Here is a 22,489-nt window from a genome sequence, read left to right as displayed (position 1 = left end):
CCTTCCGGAGCATATTAGATTACCCCAAGTGTTTGTTGGAATTCGTTTTGCCGAATCACAGATTTCAGTTGTTGTGTTTTGTTTTCTATTGTTTGTCGGTTTGTCTGTTTATCTTTTTTTCTCTTTTTTTTTGCCATGGCTTTGTCATTTTATTGTCGACTGTGTTTGAATGTCCCTTTGGTGACTTTGTTTGGTCTTTCTTTTGAAGTATCTTCGAACAAAATTAGTTTACATTATTTATATTGAGGTGTGAAAGACATATATTTAGGAACTTTTGTTTACAATTTTATAAGAAAAAGAAAAGATCCTTTCTCATTGTTTCTTAAACTTTCCTCTGCCAACAAATACTTCAAAGTTCCATAAAAAAACCTTCCTATTTCAAAGATCAGTCTGCACCAATAATTTATTTTATCTTTACCAAACCAATTGCAACTACAATTTTCAATTACACACACATGTTGCAGGATCTCAATATTGAAGACTTCAAGTCCAAACCTCCTGCTTGAACCTTTGCTAGTTCCCCATTTATATAATATATAGTCAGGCCTGCCACGTTATTACCGGAGACCTACATAATAACACTCCACTGTGAAATGTGTTATCCAAAGGTCCGAAATATTGTGAGTCTAAATACATCAATTGGAAACACATTTTCAAAATTCTGATGGATTCAGTCGAGAATTATGCCAGACAATGGTTAAACACGAGAGAAGACGAATATACTCTTTCCAAGTGATTAAGGCTGTGAACAGGTCTTTGATACAAATCAGAATTAAGAAATTGAATGAATCTATTAATACTCATACCAGTTCAATCTTTAAAGACCCAAATGTTTCAAAACACTTGTCCTACCTCCATGACAAATATGTTGTTGTTCATGCAAACAAATCCCCAAATAACATGATTTATGTGTGTAAATCACGTTACATAAACTGCTTGATAAATTAATGAAGTATTGACAATTCACTTGGAAACTCAACATATACCCGACGACAATTACTATAGAGGAAATTCTGGATAAAATCATCGATTTGTCTATATTTCCTTTAGAATTTCGAATATAGATGAAGATCACTGTATTGGATACCTAAACTACATAAAAAGAGGGTTAAACTAACATCGCCATGGCTAAAAAAGAATAAGAAAAACAGAAAAACAATAGTTCACACGACACAAAATCGAAAAATAAAACACGAAGCAACTCGGACACCACCAAAAACTTGACGATTAAGAGTTGACCATACTGGGGTATGGACAATTGATGTTAAACACTGTATTTTGATTTCACCATATGTTTTGGTAAATTTCGTTGTTTATTTGTTGTTTGATTCGTAGTTCTGTTCATATGATTTTGTAAGTAGTTGCTTTAATTGTCCATGGTAAATACAGATTAACTCGATAACTAAGCAACAAATTCTTGAGTGTTTAATGTTAATGAACACTGATATAAGTTTTCTATACATTGAGCTGCGCCCCAAAAAAATAAAAGATTACCAGTTTGCTAAATCAATGAAAAATACATTGGCTAAACATGTCTATCCTTCCATTGGATAATGGATTGGTTTATTCAAATTTTAATTTGACGTATGCTATTCATTTAATTATTACAACACCACGTATATGTCAAGGTACCTGTTGCTATATTCGAATCGTGAATCAAACGTGACAAAATGACCAAAGTTTGACTTACACACTAGTTCCTTATCTTATGACGAACAGTTAGTTGTAATCTTATATACATTACTTATAACAGCAGTGGGCAAACTGGTCACTCAAGATGAATTTGTGCTGCATATTTTTGTCAGGTTTGTTCTTTTGTTCATTTTTACTTCACAAATTGTAGTTTCATTCGTTAATATAAAATGCATGTATATGTTATGATTCCAATATGAATAAATTCACCCTTTCAGCAGTGTATAATGTTTTGACCTCAAATGGGAACATTTTGAATATTTGCCATCAATTAAGATTAGTAACCACATATCGTTATTCCTCCATCAATAAAATGAGACCTCGCGACATATACCAACCAATCAATTTAAAATAGTGCTATATAAAAGGGACAACTTGACCTTGCAATAACGTTTGAGTATTCGGTCCGAATTTAAAGCCTCGTTGTGACTTTCACTTGGATATAGAAAAAAATCCAGTGTCTTGGCTTTTGGGTTTCGCCAGGTGTTTAAATACACTGCATATATTCAGACTTTCCATTACATTCAGAGATAGATGTTGATTTATTTTTCAACTGTTAAACACACAAAGTTGGCAACTTTATGTAATAACCTTGGCCGCCATTTTGGGGTCAAAAACTGGTGGTTTTTTTTGGTGTTTTTTTTTACTTTCCAAATTGAAACATTTATATCTAAACACGGTTCTTCTTTTTAAATCGTAACCTTATGTTTAAGCAGCCAGTTTAACAAATTAAAATTGGTTATATAGTACTGTACTGAACGACTTTAAAAACGCAACACTCATTTTGTTGATTTTTTTTAACAAATCTTGTTTGATTCTCTTACAATTTTTTTTCATGCTTATCATACTTCTTTATCTTAAAAAAAAATCAAAATCTGACTAACCTGTGGTTATTGAACATACCAAATTTTTGAAGTCGCACGAATTTCTTAAAGCGAAAATTTGGACCCATGTCCATGAAAGATTGTTTCAGTTTTGTTTTGTTTTTTTTTTTTTTTTTTGCTTTGTGAAACAGTTCTTTCAATCCTTTGCCTCACTTTAATCAGTTAAAAAATGTTGCATCTCCATATTGCCAAGACTGAGAAATAAAAAACTGAATTAGCCCTTAAAAATACTGCAAACATGAAAACATAAACGTGCTGAAACCATACTGTATGACTTCAGAAACTCGTCTTACTATCCTTTCGACAACGATACAAGTAGACAAGATTTGTTGCTGGCCATCAATTAACAGATTAACGTGTAGAAACAATTAAACGTCAACAGAATCTGATTACGCAACGTCATTTGCCAGACATGTTTACGGCCAAAACGTCAACTGCTAATTGCCGAGTGCCATTGCGTACAGATTCATGCCATAAATGGTTCTAACAACTGAATTGCCAAAGAATCGACTGAAGGAAAACCTTTAAAGCCCTCAAGTTCCAACCGCATAGTTGCCAAAACCAATTCGCCGTTTCAGAATCTAATGCATCTTGGGTAATATTTCAAAAGCGTTTTGATTGGTTTAAAACGTTATAAACAATGGAAATTCAACCAATGACGTAACGTTATTTTCACTTTGGGGTACGAACAATGAAATTACCCATGATGCTTTAGATTCTGAAACGGCCAATTACATTGGTGTAATGGGTTGAACAAATGCAAAATCAGAAGGTGTTAAACAGAACCCAAAACATGTCAGACAGAATTTGTTGACCTTTCTGATAATCATTTTGGCATTTGTAACAGGCAGTCATCGCTTTTGACGGTGACACATTCATTCAAAAATAACAAAAAATAATCTAGTGTTGCGTTTCTAAAGTCGGTCAGTATATTTGCACGTAGACCTCCAACATGACAAAAGGGAAATAACTCTATCAGCTTTAATTGCGTCAATCAAATAATACCAATATAAAATGTTAACACATGTTGTTTGGTATAATAGGCATACACAGATATTCTTATATTTTTATTTATTCCAAATATATATGTACATGTGTTTCTGTTGTATATTTGTCATTTGAGAACTTTGAAAAATAAATTGACGTTTAAATTAATTCGCAAACTGTGACATTACCGTTCGTATTTTCATTTCATGGTAACACAGATAGTTGTATTATATAATGCTCGATACTTGTATTATCAAACAAAAATTAAATTGAAAATATGGCTAGCATCTTACTTTCAAATAAACTGTAACAGTTACCTTTAATATTTGATTTTAAAATTTTCAGTGGTATTTATTCAGTCAGCTGTATGTCAAGGTAGGCACTACAATTCATATTCTAAAATTACATAAAACTTAGAACATTTGTATTCTCAACAGTCAATTTTCAATTATTGACTGTGTTTTAAGGAGAGAAAAAATAGTTTGCAAATGGAGACAAATCCTTTGTTGAACAAATAAAATGTAAAATGCAAATGACACAAACATAATGCTTTGTACCTCACCTAGTATTGAATTTGAATACGTGCATTCATCACACAATTTTGATATCAGCGATATTTTTAGCAGATATTTTTAAATAGTTTTTTTTTTGCTTAATATGATCTTCAACACATGCTCCTTCCATAAGATTAATTCAGAGGCAAATAGTAAGTTTGACTTCATTCTACGACATGAAAAAAAAATACAATTATGTCTTTAGATATATAATAAATGCTTAACTAGTCCTAACAATTTTGTTAAGATCTCAACGCAGATAGTTATAAATTGGACATACTGATTCTTTATACATGTAATTCATTTTAAGATAAATGCATAGTTTAAAAGGCATTATCTACAATACCAGCAGTACGTATTTCGCTGTTAATTTATTTTTATCAAGTTCTTATCACGTATTTAAACCATTTTAGTGACAGTGCAGCTGTCTGGCAAAGCATCCGGTACAATACAAGTAACTAAAAATGGCGTTTTGGGAACAATATGTGATGACCATTTCAACAAAGCAGACGCACAAGTTGTTTGTCGTATGTTAGGTAGCAAAGGGTATGTACGTTTAGATACCTTATTTATCCTTTCTACAACTGGTCAGATTTTGTATTTCAAGAATATCCAAAGGTAGAAATTCGATTGCTCTTGGTTGTTTTCTTTGCCATGGCCATCGTCAGTAGCTTCTTTTTCTACCAACGAATCATTCAATGTTTTATAAATTTACTGTTTGCAAAAGAATGAATTATTCGAAATACTAAGGATTTCCCAGGCATAGATATCCTAAGCCGTATTTGGCGCGACTTTTTGAAATTTTAGGTCATAAATGCTCTTCAACTTTGTACTTGTTTAGCTTTCTAACTATTATGAGCGTCACTGATGAGTCTGATAAAGACGAAACGTGCATCTGGCGTATCAAATTATAAGCCCGGTATCTTTGTTCTATTGTATATTATTCCAATTAAATTAGATCAATTGACAAAGTTGTATCATTTGGGGAAAACATAGTTAAATGGGGTTTTTGTAAGATGGTGTTGCTCAATTTCTTTTGTGTATTGTTTTCTTAACTGTCTTTGTTTTTGTAATTTTTTCTCACTGGTATCTTCTCTCGGTCAACACTGGGGTTTTTTGTAAATGTTAATAGTTCATTCAAGGACAGTAACTCCTGATGAGTAAAATAACAACCATTAACAACTAAGAATAATTTAATTTGGATGTAACGCGTCTTCTGATTGGCTGACGTTATTTTGTTATCAGCCCATAGACATAATTTAGTCATGTGATCGTGACGTCATCAACGATTTTTCATGGCTTTGTACGGTTTAAAATGGAATTTAGAATTAAATTATAAGAAATGAATGTAATATTTTTTCTGTCTATTCGAAATAACATAAAAAATGTGTGCACACTGTTAAATAACCCACTACACGCGTTTAGTGTGCACCAAATTTTTTATGTTATTTCTTCATAGAATTAAAAAATATTACAGTCATTCCTTAAATAAAAAATGATAATACTATCGTAATTGTCTGTAACGTCACGAACAATACATGATACCTAAATTATAAAAATGATGTTTTTTATTTAGAGGAGTAGCTGCACCAACTTCTGAGGGTGTTTTCCCACCAGGAACTGGCAAGCTTTTATATGATGAGTTAAACTGCGTTGGTACTGAACAGAGTATAGAACAGTGTACAAGTTCCGCCATTAACGATTGTTTCCATAGTGAAGATGCAGGTGTTATTTGCGATTCAAGTAAGCCGCCCTTACACTACATACGTAGTTTAAGAAAAGAAAAAACAATACGTTTGATAGCCGTCAATTGTACGGCAATCTAAAACATAAATAAATCAAAAGAAATTGAACATAGTACCAGTATTTGTTCAGTTGCATAAAAAAGAGAATATCAAAGATTGGTCAAAACAAAACAAAAAATCTAAAAAAAATTGAAGACACATTACTGACAAGTCAGTGAATGAAACACAGAATAGTAAGCCAAATTTATAATTTATTCTCCCATGTAACCTTTATTCCATCAGTCAATTCATAATTGATCAATAAGTGATAATGTTTGTATGGGATAAATGCACCAACCTTAGTGTTGAAAAGCATGACATTCCTCTTGTGGAATGGTAGCAAGTCCTCGAATTCCTCATGAGGATTGGTAGCTAGACCTCAGATTGCAAATGTCTATTGTCTCCACACACAAATGGTATTGCGTTGTATTTACATCTAGTTTTTTTTGTTTTTATTCAGGCGAGGTTCAGTATCGGTTGGTTAATGGTAAGGATCAGAATAGTGGTCGTGTAGAAATTAATATCAACGGTGTATGGGGCACTATGTGTGATGACGAGTTTGATGCTACTTCGGCTAAAATAATGTGTAAACAACTTGGTCTTCCATCGTAAGTTGATCTAATATTATGGTTTATTTGTATAGACTCTTTTAGTTTTCGACTTATCAGCATTATATATACTTAGAATGAAATTCAAAACAGTGTGGCTGTGGCCATTGATTGACACATTAAATTCATCCATTGACTGGGACAATTTAGGTGAACGTTTGTATGTAACGACCACTGCTAACTATGTACTTTTTAAAGCCACTTAAACAATGGGGTCACCAAAGGTTCTCAACACCTTAATAAAGTAATTCGAAAAACTAATCAGAAATAACACGATGTTTTGATTTATATCAATTATATGAATCAAAACATAAAGGTTATTCCTGATTAATTTTTTGAATTATTTTATAATTAAAGGCGTTACGAAACCTTTGGTGACCCCACAGTTTAAATGTCTATCGTAGGTACGTCGTGAACAGTGGTCGTTACAGACAAACGTTCATGTAAATTGTCCCAATCAAAGGATGAATTTAATGTGTCAATCAATGGCCACAGCCACACTGTTTTGAATTTCATTCTAGCTATCTAAATTTTACGAGCGAGCCTGATAATAGATAACAAAAGTGCATGTTGTAATCATAAAAGATTCGTTGTGCGCATAAACACTTGTTTCACGCATGGAACAGTTGTTATACTTATGAAACACTTTTGCACGCATGAAGCAATTGCTGTACACCTGGAACACTTGTTGGACGAATATAACAATTTTTTGCACATATGGAACACTTGTACGCATAGATCAGTGTATAATGTATGGAATCCGTTTGTGCGCGTACATGTCCATCACTTGTTGTAAGCATTGAACACGTGTTGAAATATTATGTATCAGTTGATTCGATCTACAGATGTAAGCTATTATACATGGATAAGATGATTAATCTCTAAAATCATAACTTCTTACTCTTTCCTTTCGACATATATTACAGTTTTTCCTGTATGAAGTTGCTTTTTTAACCCTTAAGACTTAGTTAACTTTAGAAAATGATATAGACTTGAATACAAGTTGATGATTGGTAACGTAAACGCGATGAATTGATGATTGGTAACGTAAACGCGATGAATTGATGATTGGTAACGTAAACGCGATGAATTGATGATTGGTAACGTAAACGCGATGAATTAATGATTGGTAACGTAAACGCGATGAATTGATGATTGGTAACGTAAACGCAATGAATTGATGATTTGTAACGTAAACGCGATAAAACTAACATAGATTGATTGGTTGGTGATTGTTTTACGCCGCATCAGCAAAAAAAGGTTTTATCACGGCGAAACCAACAAAGAAATATATGCAATTTCTATCCAAAAGAAAAAACAGTATGACAAACTGAATACTAGTAAATATTTATATATTATCTCAATAGCAATTAGGCAGTAAAAAATAATCATTATTCATTTTGAATATTATGAGCATGGCATTACTGAGTAAAATCCACGAATAAAAATGTATACAAGACCAAAAGAGTAATTGATTAACCATTATTATTTTTTAAAATACTTGAAGTATTTTAATTAATATTCATTTATACTCACATTGAAGGTAATGTCAGTAATTTTAAATTGAAGTATAATCATTTCAATCAATATAGGGCATATGCAACGCCAGGTGTGTTTGGTTCTGGGTTGACCACGGCACCAATCTATTTTGATGACGTTCACTGTATTGGGAATGAAACAGATATACTCGGCTGCAACATGACAGCCATAGGTGACAACGATTGTGACCACACTGAAGACATCGGTGTTGTTTGCTCTGGTAAGTAGAGATGAACTTGGAAATGTGACATAAACTTGAGATTGGAAACGGGGAATGTGTCAAAGAGACAACAACCCTATCAAAGGGCAAGGGGGGGGGGGGAAACAAGATCACAAAAAGTTCTACAACACAGCTATAAAATTCAGCACCCGTAGGCGTTCGTCAGCTGGACCTATAAACCATCATGTAATTCAATTCAATAGACACCACACTAAACTTTGAAACATACAAATGAACAAAATTTTGAAAATCACACAAGACTACCATGTCTATCAAATGTCAATTTAAAAGTAGAAATTCTTAAGAACAAGAAGTCCCCATCTTATAGAGTTCAAAACACTTATGTATTGTACATTGTATGAAAGATGAGTTGTGGTTACATTCAGTTAAAACTAGAATTCAATCGTTTTAACATTAAGAATATTCAAACTCATATTATAGCGGAAGAGAAACTCAGATCGCCATGCCAAAAAAGATCGAAGAACGACAAAAAGACTAACAGTAATCTACCAGACTAAAATCTGCGCAACACGAACCCCATCTAAACTAAACTGTATTTCTGCTGATAGGTAAATAATACTTAAAGTAAGAAAATGAAGTTTTTACCATCATGGATACTATAAAGAGTCACGTTTTTTTTATATTTAGTTGTTAATTTCTAATATCTTTAGATCAACCTCCAAATATCCAAGTACGTCTGGTTGGAGGTACAACAACTGATGAAGGTCGTGTAGAGGTCAATTTTGGTAACGGATGGGGTACCGTATGTGATGATGGTTGGACTGCCCAAGATGCAACAGTCGTCTGTAAGATGCTTGGATATACAGGGTATGTTAGAACGATCAAATAAATAAGCTGACAGTAACTTACCCAACTTCCGAAGCAAGGTAGTCGGGTCTACGAACTTTACCGAATTCCGATAGCAGAGTTTATGAGCGTCGGTCGATGCTTGGTAGTTTTAACTAGCAAAGACACAAACTCCCCGGCAGTTCCAGTTCCGATCCGCATACGGGCCCGAATAAAACAGTTCCGGAACGGAAACGATCACTGTCCGGAGTTTGGCAAAGACATTCAAATCTCACGATAATTCACTAAAAGCAAAGCTCCGTTTGTCAAATCTCACGATAATTCACTAAAAGCAAAGCTCCGTTTGTCAAATCTCACGATAATTCACTAAAAGCAAAGCTCCGTTTGTCAAATCTCACGATAATTCACTAAAAGCAAAGCTCGGTTTATCCGACTGAGTAATCTATGAACGATTCTGTTACAACTGTAAATTGATTTTATGATCGCGTCTTCGTATATTACTTCATTTATTTTTTCGTATTTTGTCTCATTTTTGTGTATGTGCTTTGTTACATATTTGTTTGTTTTTATAGTGATAATGATTATAACATACTTTTGACTGCTTTACTTATGTTTTTTGACATTTTAAACTATTTTGTCTGTTTGTTTTGTTCACGCATCGTTGTTATTATAATGGAATGTGATGCGATTGTCATACAAGTGAGAGGTTTAGCTAGCTATAAAACCAGCTTCAATCCACCAGTTTGTACATAAGAAAATGCCTGAACCAAGTCAGGAGCATGAGGAATACAACAGTTGTTGTTATCCATTTGTTTGATGTGTTTGAACCTTTGAACCTTTGATTTTGCAATTTATTAGGAATATTCCTCGGAGTTCAGTATTTTTGTGATTTTACTTTTATTTTTGAATTTATGCCTTTTTGTGTATCTTAGCTATTTTTTTGTCTTTGTTTGTTTGTTTTTTTTTTTGTTTGTTTGTTTTTCGTTTTGTTTTTGTTTTTTGTTTTTTGGTTTTGTTCTTATGTTTTGTTTAGTTTTGTTAAGTTTTGTTTTGTTTTGGGTTTTTTTTATGGGGTTCATTTTTGGAAAGGAGGGGTGGTAATGCTTGAAATTATATTTAACCCTATACTCAGTTTTGTACCTCTATTTTTACATTTATACCAATTATGTCTGTTTGTTTTGTTCACACATCATTGTCAATATAATGGAATTTATAAAACTGACATACAAGGGATACGTTCATCTAGCTTTAAAACCACTTTTAAGCCACCAATTTCTATATTAGAAAATGCCTGTACCAAGTCAGGAATACATGTTGTCATCCATTCGTTTGATGTGTTTGCCCTTTCATTTGGGACCATCTGTTTTGGATTTACCTCAAAGTTCTAGAGTTTTTGTGATTTTACTTTTTGATGTACTAGGTTTGGTATAGTTTCTATTAATTGAAATCTGCAATAAATATTTGTTGATAGATAGTCTTACCATTATTTATTGACATCAGTTATCTATGATATGTTTTATCAATTTTATAAGGGGTAGTCCAAAACCTTATGGCGGTGCTTATTTCGGAGCTGGTACAGGAGACATATCTATGGATGATGTTGATTGCATAGGAACAGAGTCCACTCTAGGAATGTGTAACTTTGGTGGTTTTGGAAACCATGATTGTGATCACACCGAGGACGCCGGTGTTAGTTGTTCAGGCAAAGATGGTAAGTTGTTGAGGCAAAGATTATAAATTGTTTAGGCAAAGACGGTTAGTTGTTTAGAAAAAAATATGGTTTTGAAAACCGACATTAAAAAGATTCGAAAGCTTAACATTGTTTAAGATAAATGCATGTATCAAGTCTACCCTTGAAATATACAAATCTAGGTTATATGGAGCAGTATGTGCTTACCCTTCCAGATAACATGAAGTCCACCAGTTTTGATGAGGTTCGTGTGACTCAGTTTTTCGTTTTGTATTGTTTGTTATCAAACTGTATACTGTGGGTCGTTTTCTGTTGGCCAAGACGTGGTCAGTTTATTTTCGACTGGTGCATTTTAATGTCCCTTTGGTATCTTTCGCCTTTCTTTTATGATAAATTATGATACATTTTAATCAGCAATTTTTTTATATTACGTTTAATATGTCTTGTCGATTCGCGGATTAATTGTCTATATATATATCTTAAAAGAGGGACGAAAGATACCAAAGGGACAGTCAAACTCATAAATCTAAAACAAACTGACAACGCCATGGCTAAAAATGAAAAAGACAAACAGAAAAACAATAGTACACATGACACAACATAGAAAACTAAAGAATAAACAACACGAACCCCACCAAAAACTAGGAGTGATCTCTTAAATTAGAAATACTACAATTTACATTTTGTTTTGATATTCATAAGCATCTGAGTTCTAAATGAATACACTTTTTTTTAAATCCGACATGCCGACAAAATATTTGTTTGCTTCGCCTCAATGCACAATTACCTGATCGCTACATTTATCAAATAAGATACCATTCCTATAAGTATTCTGTAATTGTATAATTTCAGTCGGTGGAGTAACAGCTGTTCGTTTGGTCGGTGGATCTTCTGCCACTGAGGGTCGAGTAGAGGTTCAACATGGCAGCCGATGGGGCACAGTTTGTGATGATCAATTTGATGATAGAGAAGCGCGTGTTGTTTGTAGGATGCTGGGATTCAATGGGTAAGAATACAGATGCATAATGGATAAGAATTTAGAGTCTTGATGGGTTTATAATAGTATGCTGTTAAGTCACGATGAGTAAGAATGCTGAGTGATCAAGGGAAGGATATAACATAATGTACGACTCATTTAAAATTAAGTCTTAAGCTGAGTTGGACAACCCATCAAGATATTTTATGCATATGGAAAATGGATAATTGTATTCGAAAGACCATAAAACATTTCACCTATTGATATTGAGAATGATCAGTTAAATAAAAATAGAATAAATTATTCGGTAGTTTAAGTAATCTGCCAAATTGTAATTGTTGAACAAAACAAATACTGTAGTGGCAGTGGTGGATGGTGACTTCAGAACACTTAAAATGAATGATTATTTTTGCCTATATTCATCCCTATTATATCAAACATATAATTTATTTTAACAGTACAGCCATAGCAATCGGAAGTTCCCGCTGGTCTGGAGCTACTGGTGCTATTTTTATGGACGAGTTGAAGTGTAGTGGTAGAGAGGCGAGTATTGGAGATTGCCAGTTTGATGGATATGGAAATCATGACTGTGATCACACAGAGGACGCTGGTGTTATCTGCAATGCTGGTAAGTAGTACTGTACTTGCAACCTTGTGCGTGTGTTATACCGTATAACGGATTATTTTTGCGGAGGTAAATAAAATTTCGCGATTTTCATTGAAAAAGGTGTACGAAATATGTTGGCGATTATTATTTTGGCGGATACAAAAGTTTTATCAATGCCCTTGTATGTACACTCTTAAATTGGCGGAATTTATTATGGTGATTTTGTTCTATCCGCAAAATTAAGCGAAAATTTACACCTCGCAAAAATAACCCGCTATATGGTATCTTAGCTATCAGACACCAGTCATCAAAAAGTCGCAAATCAGTCACTGACAAGCGATCGAACAGTTAAGTCCGCGTCAAACTATCACCACTACGTCATGCTGACTAATATAGAGAATAATTTGATGGATCGGAATGATTGACTTTTCTGACAGATTGAATTCTTCACATGAGATTGACACAAAGAAAATTTTGGAACAGCAAATTGCACGTACATTGTACGACGTCAATTTAACACAGGGTCAAATTATCCCGTTTATCAGTAAAAAAAAAGAATAATTTTTCAAACATAAAGGCATTATGAAAGACAAAAATAAGGTACAAACTAATTAACCAATTTCATATTGTATCAAAGGTCATAGGTACGTAAGGACAGACATCTTTGTCCCGGCTCCCTTCATTATCTTAAATCCCGGATTTTTCGCTATATATCAGTTATTTGTACCATATGTACAAGTACATCTGAAATTAACGCACCTATGACTTAAAGTTCTCGTAGTTACTGAAAGTTTGCTGACTTAATAAATGATATATTTAGTTATTTATGCACTTTTTCCAGGCAATGTCACCAACGATTTAAGAGTAAGATTAGTGAATGGAAAAACACAATACGAAGGACGTTTGGAAGTTAACTATCATGGTCAGTGGGGTACAGTTTGTGATGACCAATTTGACTACAAAGCTGCCAAAGTTGCATGTAAAATGCTGGGATATTCCGAGTATGTATTACGACATTTGTTTTAAAACAATGACACAAAATAATCAAACAGCTAGATTGCAGACGTTAATTTTACATAAAATTGAGAATGAAAATGGGGAATGTGCCAAAGAGGAAACAACCCGACCATAGAGCAGACAACAGCAGAAGGTCACCAATAGGTCTTGAATGGAACGAGAAATTTCCTCACCCGGAGGCGTCCTTTAGCTGGCCTCTTAAAAATATATACTAGTTCAGTGATAATGAACGCCATACTTAACTCCAAATTATACACAAGAAACTAAAAGTTAAAATAATACAAGACTAACAAAGGCCAGAGGCTCCTGACTTGGGACAAACGCAAAAACTTTTGCGGCGGGGTTAAACATATTTGTGAGATCTCAACCCTCTCTTATAACTCTAGCCAATGCAGAAGAGTAAACGCATAACAATACGCACATTAAAATTCAGTTCAAGAGAAGTCCGAGTCTGATGTCAGAAGATTTAACCAAAGAAAATAAACAAAATGACAATAATACATAAATAACATCAGACTACTAGCAGTTAACTGACATGCCAGCTCCAGACTTCAATTCAACTGATTGAAAAATTATGTCTTCATCATACGAATGTCTATCACTCTTTTAGCAACAAAAACTGTGGATAGCAATAACATGCAAGTACACAGAATAACCTCGGCTAGTACCGTGCAGCTTTTAAAATGAAGTTTAGATTTACAGCAAATTATAATTTTAAGAGATCAATCCAATTACAATCCCGTTCCTTCGCTTACAAGAACTGACAACACTATGTCCTATTTCCTATTCTAATTCATTTTATATCAACCAATTAAATATAGGCCTCCAAATATTTGAAGATATGGATTATTGCGACAAAACCCGAGGATTTTAAGTTCGATTAAAAAAGTAGAATGAAACGTTTTCAGATCCTTGTTATCGAAACAAGGCTAGAGGACCTGTATTCGTATCAGATTGTTGTAGTGATATAAGATTAATATTTGTTTTCCAATGGTTGCTTATCTAATTTCTCATCCTTCCCTACCGCTATATCAGCTTCCTCAACATATCCGTAACACTCTTATCCAGTTAGAGCGTGCAAGCTGCTAATCTAATATATTATAATTAAAAAAATGTTCAGTAGTTGTCGATTGTTGATGTGGATTATAAGTGTTTCTCGTTTCTTGTTTTTTTTTTTATTTAGATAAGACCGTTGGTTTTTCCGTTTGAATGGCTTTACACTAGTAATTTTGGGGCCCTTTATAGCTTGCTGTTCGGTGTGAACCAAGGATCCGTGTTGAAGACCGTACTTTGACCTATATATATTATAATTTTTTACTTTTACAAATTCTGACTATGATGGAGAGTTGTCTCATTGGCACTCATACCACATCTTCTTATATCTATTGATACTGTATATTTTCTATAATATCTAGTTTTGCCATTTTAAAGGTCAAATGCTCAAGCTGTTCATGCTGCCCATTTTGGAGAGGGAACCGGATCAATCATACTAGACAATGTTGCCTGTACCGGACGAGAGGACAGCTTGTCTCGATGTCGTCATAATGCATACATGACCAATAACTGTGACCATTCAGAAGATGTTGGAATTCGATGCGAAGGTAGCTACATTGTTGAATTTAAAAAAAGAAGATGTGGTATGATTGTCAACGAGACAACTCTTCAAAAGAGACCAAAATGACACAGTAATTAACAAATATGGGTCATCGTACGGTCTTCAACAATGAACAAAGCCCATACCGCATATAGTCACCTATAAAAGGCCCTGAAATGGCAATGAATTGGAACAATTGTTATATTAAGGAACAAAAGAATTTTATTTTTATTTTCTAAGCAATCCTTTTTTTATAAATAAAGCCATCTGGTGTCAAAACGACTATATAAAAGAAACGGGTTTCTTTTTATTTAATAACTATTTAAAAAAAAGATAAGAAATCAAATAAATCCAATACTACGAACACATAACAAAATGTTCATGCAATGAACTTCGGGAACGACCATTTAACTTCAAGGGAGTTATGGTTATTTCCCCAAAAATATGAAAATATTCTGATCCCCAATGTGATGGAGAAAAAATATTCTGGTCCATTAGATGACAAAACAATATTCTGAATCCAAATATTTCCTCATACCTTACTAATAGTGTTAAATACTAGTATTGAGAAAAAATAATTTGATTGAGAGTGTTGAAAAACCAAATAAAATTGATTATGTGAGAAAAACAAAATTCTAACTCGGACAGAAACTATACCCCCCTCTTTTTTTGAAGTTAAATTGATGCTCCCTCAAGATTGTTTTGCAGTCTCGTTGACATTCGTTTCATATGTCATATTTAAAGTATTGTTGCCTCCTGTTCGCAACCAGGTGCATATACAATGCAGATTAGAGACATTGTGTATCTTTGGATGGATTTTACTCAAGAATAAGAATTTTCTTCGAGTTTAAAACCCGATTTAGTCTTTTTTTCTCTTTTTTGAATTTCATTGATAAGTAGTATAAGTCCGCAGTCTGCTGAAATCAGCTTGATCACGTGTGGTTTTTTGTATTTGCCTAGTTTTTGTCTTCATATTGAAGAGATGTTTAGTCAGACAAAACAGTCAAAATAACTAACAGATTAAAGTCTACCAATAAGGAAGATTTCACCCTACCAAACGATCACCAATTAAGGTGTTGGTTCACAATATTTTATTTTTTGATATCAATTAAATCAATGATATTTAAAGTCAATGTTGATGCATTGCAGGTAAAACTGAGAGCCCAGTGCGTCTAACTGGTACCTCAGTACCATTTGAGGGAAGATTAGAGATATTCCATTTAAACCGGTGGGGAACAGTTTGCAGTGATGGTTTTAACAAACAAGCAGCTCAAGTTGTCTGTTCTATGTTAGGATACCCAAGGTAAACGCGCAGTCTTTTTAATATAGTTCATTAAATGATCGATTGGTGAAACGTTAAGGTCCTCGGCCAATGTTTTTCTACGTGTTTTCTACAAAATTATGCTTTTGAATAAGAATATTTGCTCCTTTTCATAAAAAAAGTTATGAAAATAGAAAATGTGTCTGTCTCCACATTGCTCTATTTGCATAAAATTGTGGACGGACATTTTTTTTATAAATCTTCATCGTGTTCATATCTTGTTTTATTTTTTAATTTTATTTTTAGCACGCTGTTGTCGTAACCTATAACAACGAGGCAACATGGTATAAATGTTAAGCAATCTTTAGTTTAACGAAACACCATGGTTTTAACAATCGTAGCTACTAGTACTCGGCCATTCTCGCTATGCAGTATTCTGCAACCAGAAAGGCCGAGTAGTTCTTATTGATTGTTTTAAAGGGGAGATAGTGTAACCTTCAGTTTTTCAATTAAATTAACCGCCAATATATTAAATATCAACTAATTATTTTCTACCATTTGATAGTGATACAACAGTTATAAGCAGACAACATTCGTCGGATCTGTAATGACCAATTTCTCAACGCCAATCAATGAAATTTAACTATTAATTGTATTTTCTATCTTTTGATTAGTGATACACCAGTAATTAAGCAGACGACATCCGTCGGGTCTGCCACAACCAATAGCTCTATGCCAATCTGGATGGACCACGTGCAATGCCAAGGAAACGAGACCTCCCTCGACCAATGTAGTCACGACAGATGGGGTACTAACCACTGTACACATAACCAGGATGTTGTCATTCAATGTAGAGGTAATTCAGTCTAAACAGCTATGTAGGTTGATTGATTGTAAGCGTTTAACACCACTATATTATTGGCTTTTAAATTGTATTACATTGTCATCTGGGGCCTTTTATAGCTGACTATGCGGGATGGACTTTTCTCATTGTTGAAGGCCGTACGATGACCTAAATTGGTAATGTCTGTGCTATTTTTGTCTCATGTGAAGAGTTGTCTCATTTGGCAATCATACATGTACCACATCTTCTTTAATTTATATTTTTTATGTCGACCCCTTTTCCATTATTGGCAGCGGAGTGTCCGGAGAGAACCACGGACCTTTGTTAGGAAACTAACAAATTGAATTATATTCAATAAATAATGGAGTCGAAAGCACCTACAACGTGCGAATTTAGAACTCACAACTCATCTATGTAGAATATTCAGGCAAACAGCAACAATTGCTCATATTTGAACCATTCGGGTCCACTGGATCATATGTTCGGGTTTTTTTCTTTGTTTCTATGTTTTTCAGAGGAGTTAAAGTTCGGCTTGTTTTTTGTAATTCGATTTTGACTTTAGTCATGTTAAACGAAAGACCTACTCTTGTATAATCTGGAAAGACTAGAAACATGATATCTACAAAGAAATACATGTATACTGTGCATATATCATTATTAACATTAATGTTGTCTTGACCTTAAGCGCTGCATGAAATGGCGTATATTGTTGTCTTCAAATCAAATTATGAAACAAACAATCGTATTAGGATGCATTATTTCTTTTGTAGCCCATGGTATTACCTGCTACCATTGTGACGGTTTAGATAAACCTACAGACTGTAAAGAAACCATGCAATGCGCAGCTGGAGAGGTGAGTCATTTTCAAAGATACTACCCAGGAGGGGGGTCCGGGGGTTACAAACCCCACTTTTTTTGACCGATCGATGCATTTGAATGGGGACATATAGTTGGAAAAAGGTTCCAACAATATGTCCCCCTTTTTTAAAATGGTTGGATCCGCCCCTGCTGAAAACTGTCCGAATTATTTTTTTTTAAATAATTGTATTTTGAAAAGAGTCCTTATTGATATTACAGAACTGTATGATCATTTAATTTACATTAGATATCGATACTCCGTAAATGGCCATATTTTTTTTCTTTTCAACTTGCATGAGTATGCTAGAGGGAATAAACTGTAATCTCCTCTGTAATCAAACTGCTGTACCTATGAAAGTTTCTCAAATAAAAAGATGTATGTGTGCACAAGAAATATTTCTGGTTTAATATTCATTAACTCAAGTAAAAACGTTTGAAAGAATGAAACACAAAATGTCGCAGTTCAATTGGCTGTTTCAGAATCTAATGAATTATGGGTAATATTCTCAGAAGTGTACACCAAAACGTAGTGATTGGTTGAAATCGCCCAAAGCGATGAAAATTCAACCATTGCCGTGACCTTATTTTCATTTTGGGGTACGAACAATGAAATTACCCATAGTCCTTTAGGTTCTGAAACAACCAATCATTTGCTGTTATCTTTGCCTCATGGAGATGCAACTTTTGTTTTAGCATTAGAAAATTACATAGTCGTATTTTATTTTTCAGTCTTGTGAAGAAGCATCTTATATCGTTGATGGATTAACAAGATATTCATTGACATGTCAGAGTAAATTGGTAAGTTATAAAAACGACTAATATACTATATGTTGTGATGTTATACTATTGTTTCAGAAAAGGGAGAAGGTTTGGTACCATTAAAACGTTTAATGCCGCTGCAAATGTTTGCACCTGTTCTAGGTCAGGAATCTGATGTACAGTAGTTGTCGTCTGTTTATGTAGTTCATACGTGTTTCTCGTTCCTCGTGTTTGTATAGATTAAACCGTTGGTTTTCTCGTTTGAATGGTTTTCACTTACACTGTCTAGTAATTGTTAGGATCCTTCTCATATCCCGTTTGAATGGTTATACACTAGTAATTTTTGGGGCCCTTTACAGCTCGCTGTTCGGTGTGAGCCAAGACTCCGTGTTGAAGGCCGTACCTTGACCTATAATGGTTTACTTGGTTTAAATTGTGACTTGGATGGAGAGTTGTCTCATTGGCGCTCATACCACATCTTCCTATATTTATATAAGAATAAATGTGCTTTCTCTTTTGTCTTAACATCACTACAAGAATATGTTACAAACTCTTATTTTAATTCATTAAATGAGTATATTCACAGGAATGATGTATAAACATGTTAACGCCACAATTCTTAATTCTTCAATGTTTTTTTTTTTTTACAAAGTTACTTGAAAAGTGCTCTCCTCTTTTTGGTGATTATATCAAATTATTTAAAATGATATTTTTTTATTATCCTTAATTCTTTGCCATTTACTCTTTTATTTACTGTATTTGTCCATTATTTACCATGCAGTACAGGAAATTTACTTTAAATTTACTATTTAGTACTATTTCTTTACTTTAAAACTATTGGAATATTTAGGTACTTGTATTTTACAGTACTTGATTTGTACTTAATATTTTGGTACAGAAATAATACATGTTTGAAAATCATAACTTTGAGAAATTTGAAATAGAAAAGCTTTCAAAATGCCGAAAATGTAACGGTAGTAACCAAAAATCTGTAGTACCTAAATTTCAAGTACAAATAAAGTACAATGTTACAAACTCTTGTTTTAATTCATTAAATGAGTATATTCACAGGAATGATGTATAAACATGTTAACGCCACAATTCTTAATTCTTCAATGTTTTTTTTTTTTACAAAGTTACTTGAAAAGTGCTCTTCTCTTTTTGGTATTTTTTTTTTTTACAAAGTTACTTGAAAAGTGCTCTTCTCTTTTTGGTATTTTTTTTTTTTACAAAGCTACTTGTAAAGGGCCCTAAATATTACAATAATTTTAGAGTAACAAAATAGTACTGAATATTAAAAGTAGTTTTCCAGTACTACAAATTTTTAGTACAGAAATAGTACCTAGCCGCCTATGCAAAAGTAGCTGTGTATTCTTTAAACCTTCCATCCACACCCTCATATGTCGTTATATTTATTGTGTTATTTTTATTTATAGGTATGCGACGCCATTGCTAGCGGTGGTACTATAGTTGGGAGAAAACGACAGGCTCAAACTGTACGAGTGAAGTGTTGTGATACTCCATTATGTAACAAGATGTTGTTAGACTTCGACCCAAATGCACAAGGTATATAAAAAAACTAGTTCACATTTCCAATAAGTAGCCAGCTATAATACCCGGTCTCAAATAAACCCAAAAACAACGAAAAAACTAACATACAAACAAACATAGAAACAAACAAACACAAAAACGTACATTGTTTTCGTTCAATCAATTTGTTCATTGGATGACCGTGAGGGCATACCGGTGTACTGCTGTCGCCTAGATTTCCATTACGTAACTTTCGTGTTTGGTTGTAACCGATATAAACATAATAAATACGCCAATATTATCGAGTGCAAAATAACATTACTTGTCGCTTGTTATAAATTCATTTTTCAATGGATACTTTTAAAAATATTTTTTTAGAACATAAATTAATAATATGAAAATGTTTTGTCGTTAGAAATATATATCTATGCACACGTACAGAAAAAATGTGTTAACGCATGCGGAAAAATATCTCATCCAATGTTCAGTACTTCAGTACTTTAATTTATATTTGCTACAATACAGACATTACTGAAGGAATGGATTATGGATATTAAAACCAGTGACAGAAATAAAATCCTTAACCCATTCCTTCAGTAATTTCTGTATTGTAGCAACTATTAATCAAAGTACTGACTTACCGATTATATACATATGGTTTAAACATAACATAGTTATGAAATAAATTATTAGTAAATGAATTATTATACACTATCTGATGTTACATGCGTGTGCTTTATATCTTTACAGGTCACAGTACCGGATCATGCGCAGACAAAGTTGGAATTGATTGTAACCAACTAGACACACTTAACATTTGTGCAAACGCACAGGCAGCTAAGTTATATTGCCCAAAACATTGCGGTTTGTGTACATAAGTTAGGTTGGGCGTCTGGTTAGACTTTATATTTACTTAAATATATACTTGTATTTGGAATAAAATTTTAAATAAAACATTCATGCTTTTGATTTTCTTTACTGTTTGAAATGTTTTAAATTAGTAAAAAAAAATATATACCTTCGATATGAAAGCAAATTGAATGCTCGTGTCACCATTATATTTTATGGAATTGTTTTACACTTCCCAAATTGAAACAGGAGAAGGACCAGGCGCTGTTTACCCTTCCGTAGTATATGAGGTACTGACAGTTTTTGGTGGGGTTCCTCTGATCATAGTTTCCATGTTGTGTTTTGTATTCTGTTTTTTGTCGTTTGATCGTTTTTAACCATGCCATTCATTGTCAGTTTGTATTCGACTTTTGAGTGAATATCCTATTGGTATCCCATTTAGGGAGCTACCATTTGAGTTTTATAGGGGGGAGGGAGGCTATGATGAAATTTGAAAAAATAGGCAGGACAGGAGTTTTGAGTTAAAAAAAAAAAAGGCAGGATGAGACACTTGCAAAAAAAAAAGGCAGGACGACAATTTAGGTAAAAACAAGTCAGGATAAACTAAAAAAAAAAAGGCAGGACCGAACAGAGTGAAAAATAAAAAGGCAGGACAGAGATTACAGCTAAAAAAAAATGCCAGACAAAATTTTTCATCTTAGTTCTGTTCTTTGTTAGTATTGTATGATTTTTAATTTTAGTTTCTTGTGTTTAATTCGGAGTTTAGTATGACGTCCATTATCACTGAACTAGTATATATATTTGTTTCGGAGACAGATGAAAGACTCCTCCATTCACTACAAAAGTTTAAAAGTCTGAAAAGACCAGTTTTTGTCTTGATTTGCATGAACTTTTACTCGACATTCTCCAAAAGTATGACTTGTGTCTTAATTTTTCTTGACAAATTCTCATTTATATCAAATTTGTATGAAAATTACTTGACATATTCTTGACATTCTGAATATGGTCTTAAAATTTCTTGACAAATTCTTGACATTTAAATACTGTCTTGAAATTTCTCAACATGTTCTCGACATTCTTATTTTATCTCAGTATGGCTTGACATATTCTGAACATTTTGAATTGTGTCTTAAATTTACTTGACAGTTCTGAGTTTAAATCTAATGTTTGAAATAATTTAAATTTGGATGTGTTGATATAAAACAATTTAAAATTGAGTTTTTAAATAATTACAAATTTTGATTCCTAAATCTTATAAATTAAATGATTTAAACCAATCATACTGTAGACATATTTCATTCTACATTCATAATATAAATGTTTATATGGTAAAAAATTATTGTACCAAAATGTGGTTTATATATTAATAGCAAATTATGATAATATACAAATCATTCATTTAACAGAAGAAAAATTGTGTAATGTCATC

At 33.2% G+C, this 22,489-nt stretch overlaps 1 protein-coding gene across 1 annotated transcript; it reads left to right on the top strand.

Moving 5' to 3' along the window:
- Nucleotides 1–1,686: 1,686 nt before the first annotated feature.
- On the top strand, nt 1,687–21,167 carry LOC143053629 (scavenger receptor cysteine-rich domain-containing group B protein-like). Its single transcript, XM_076226418.1, has 18 exons — nt 1,687–1,805; nt 3,909–3,938; nt 4,531–4,663; nt 5,694–5,860; nt 6,362–6,509; nt 8,102–8,268; nt 8,940–9,096; nt 10,608–10,786; nt 11,618–11,771; nt 12,200–12,369; nt 13,190–13,349; nt 14,797–14,966; nt 16,109–16,262; nt 16,895–17,076; nt 17,835–17,917; nt 18,652–18,720; nt 20,118–20,247; nt 20,962–21,167. Exons 1-18 carry the CDS (start codon nt 1,778–1,780, stop codon nt 21,087–21,089), a joined length of 2,409 nt encoding a protein of 802 aa, XP_076082533.1. The 5' UTR covers nt 1,687–1,777; the 3' UTR covers nt 21,090–21,167.
- The last annotated feature ends 1,322 nt before the right edge of the window (nt 21,168–22,489 follow it).

Source organism: Mytilus galloprovincialis, chromosome 12, assembly GCF_965363235.1.
Source record: "Mytilus galloprovincialis chromosome 12, xbMytGall1.hap1.1, whole genome shotgun sequence".
NCBI classification, from domain to species: domain Eukaryota; kingdom Metazoa; phylum Mollusca; class Bivalvia; order Mytilida; family Mytilidae; genus Mytilus; species Mytilus galloprovincialis.
This window is presented reverse-complemented; position numbering and strand designations above follow the sequence as displayed.

Bases quoted from the DNA above. Each gene is read 5' to 3' on its own strand.
- LOC143053629 (XM_076226418.1), top strand. From the start codon at position 1,778: ATGAATTTGTGCTGCATATTTTTGTCAG. The intron at 9,097-10,607 runs GTATGTTAGAAC...CAATTTTATAAG, and splicing joins AAGATGCTTGGATATACAGG to GGGTAGTCCAAAACCTTATG. The intron at 13,350-14,796 runs GTATGTATTACG...GCCATTTTAAAG, and splicing joins AAAATGCTGGGATATTCCGA to GTCAAATGCTCAAGCTGTTC.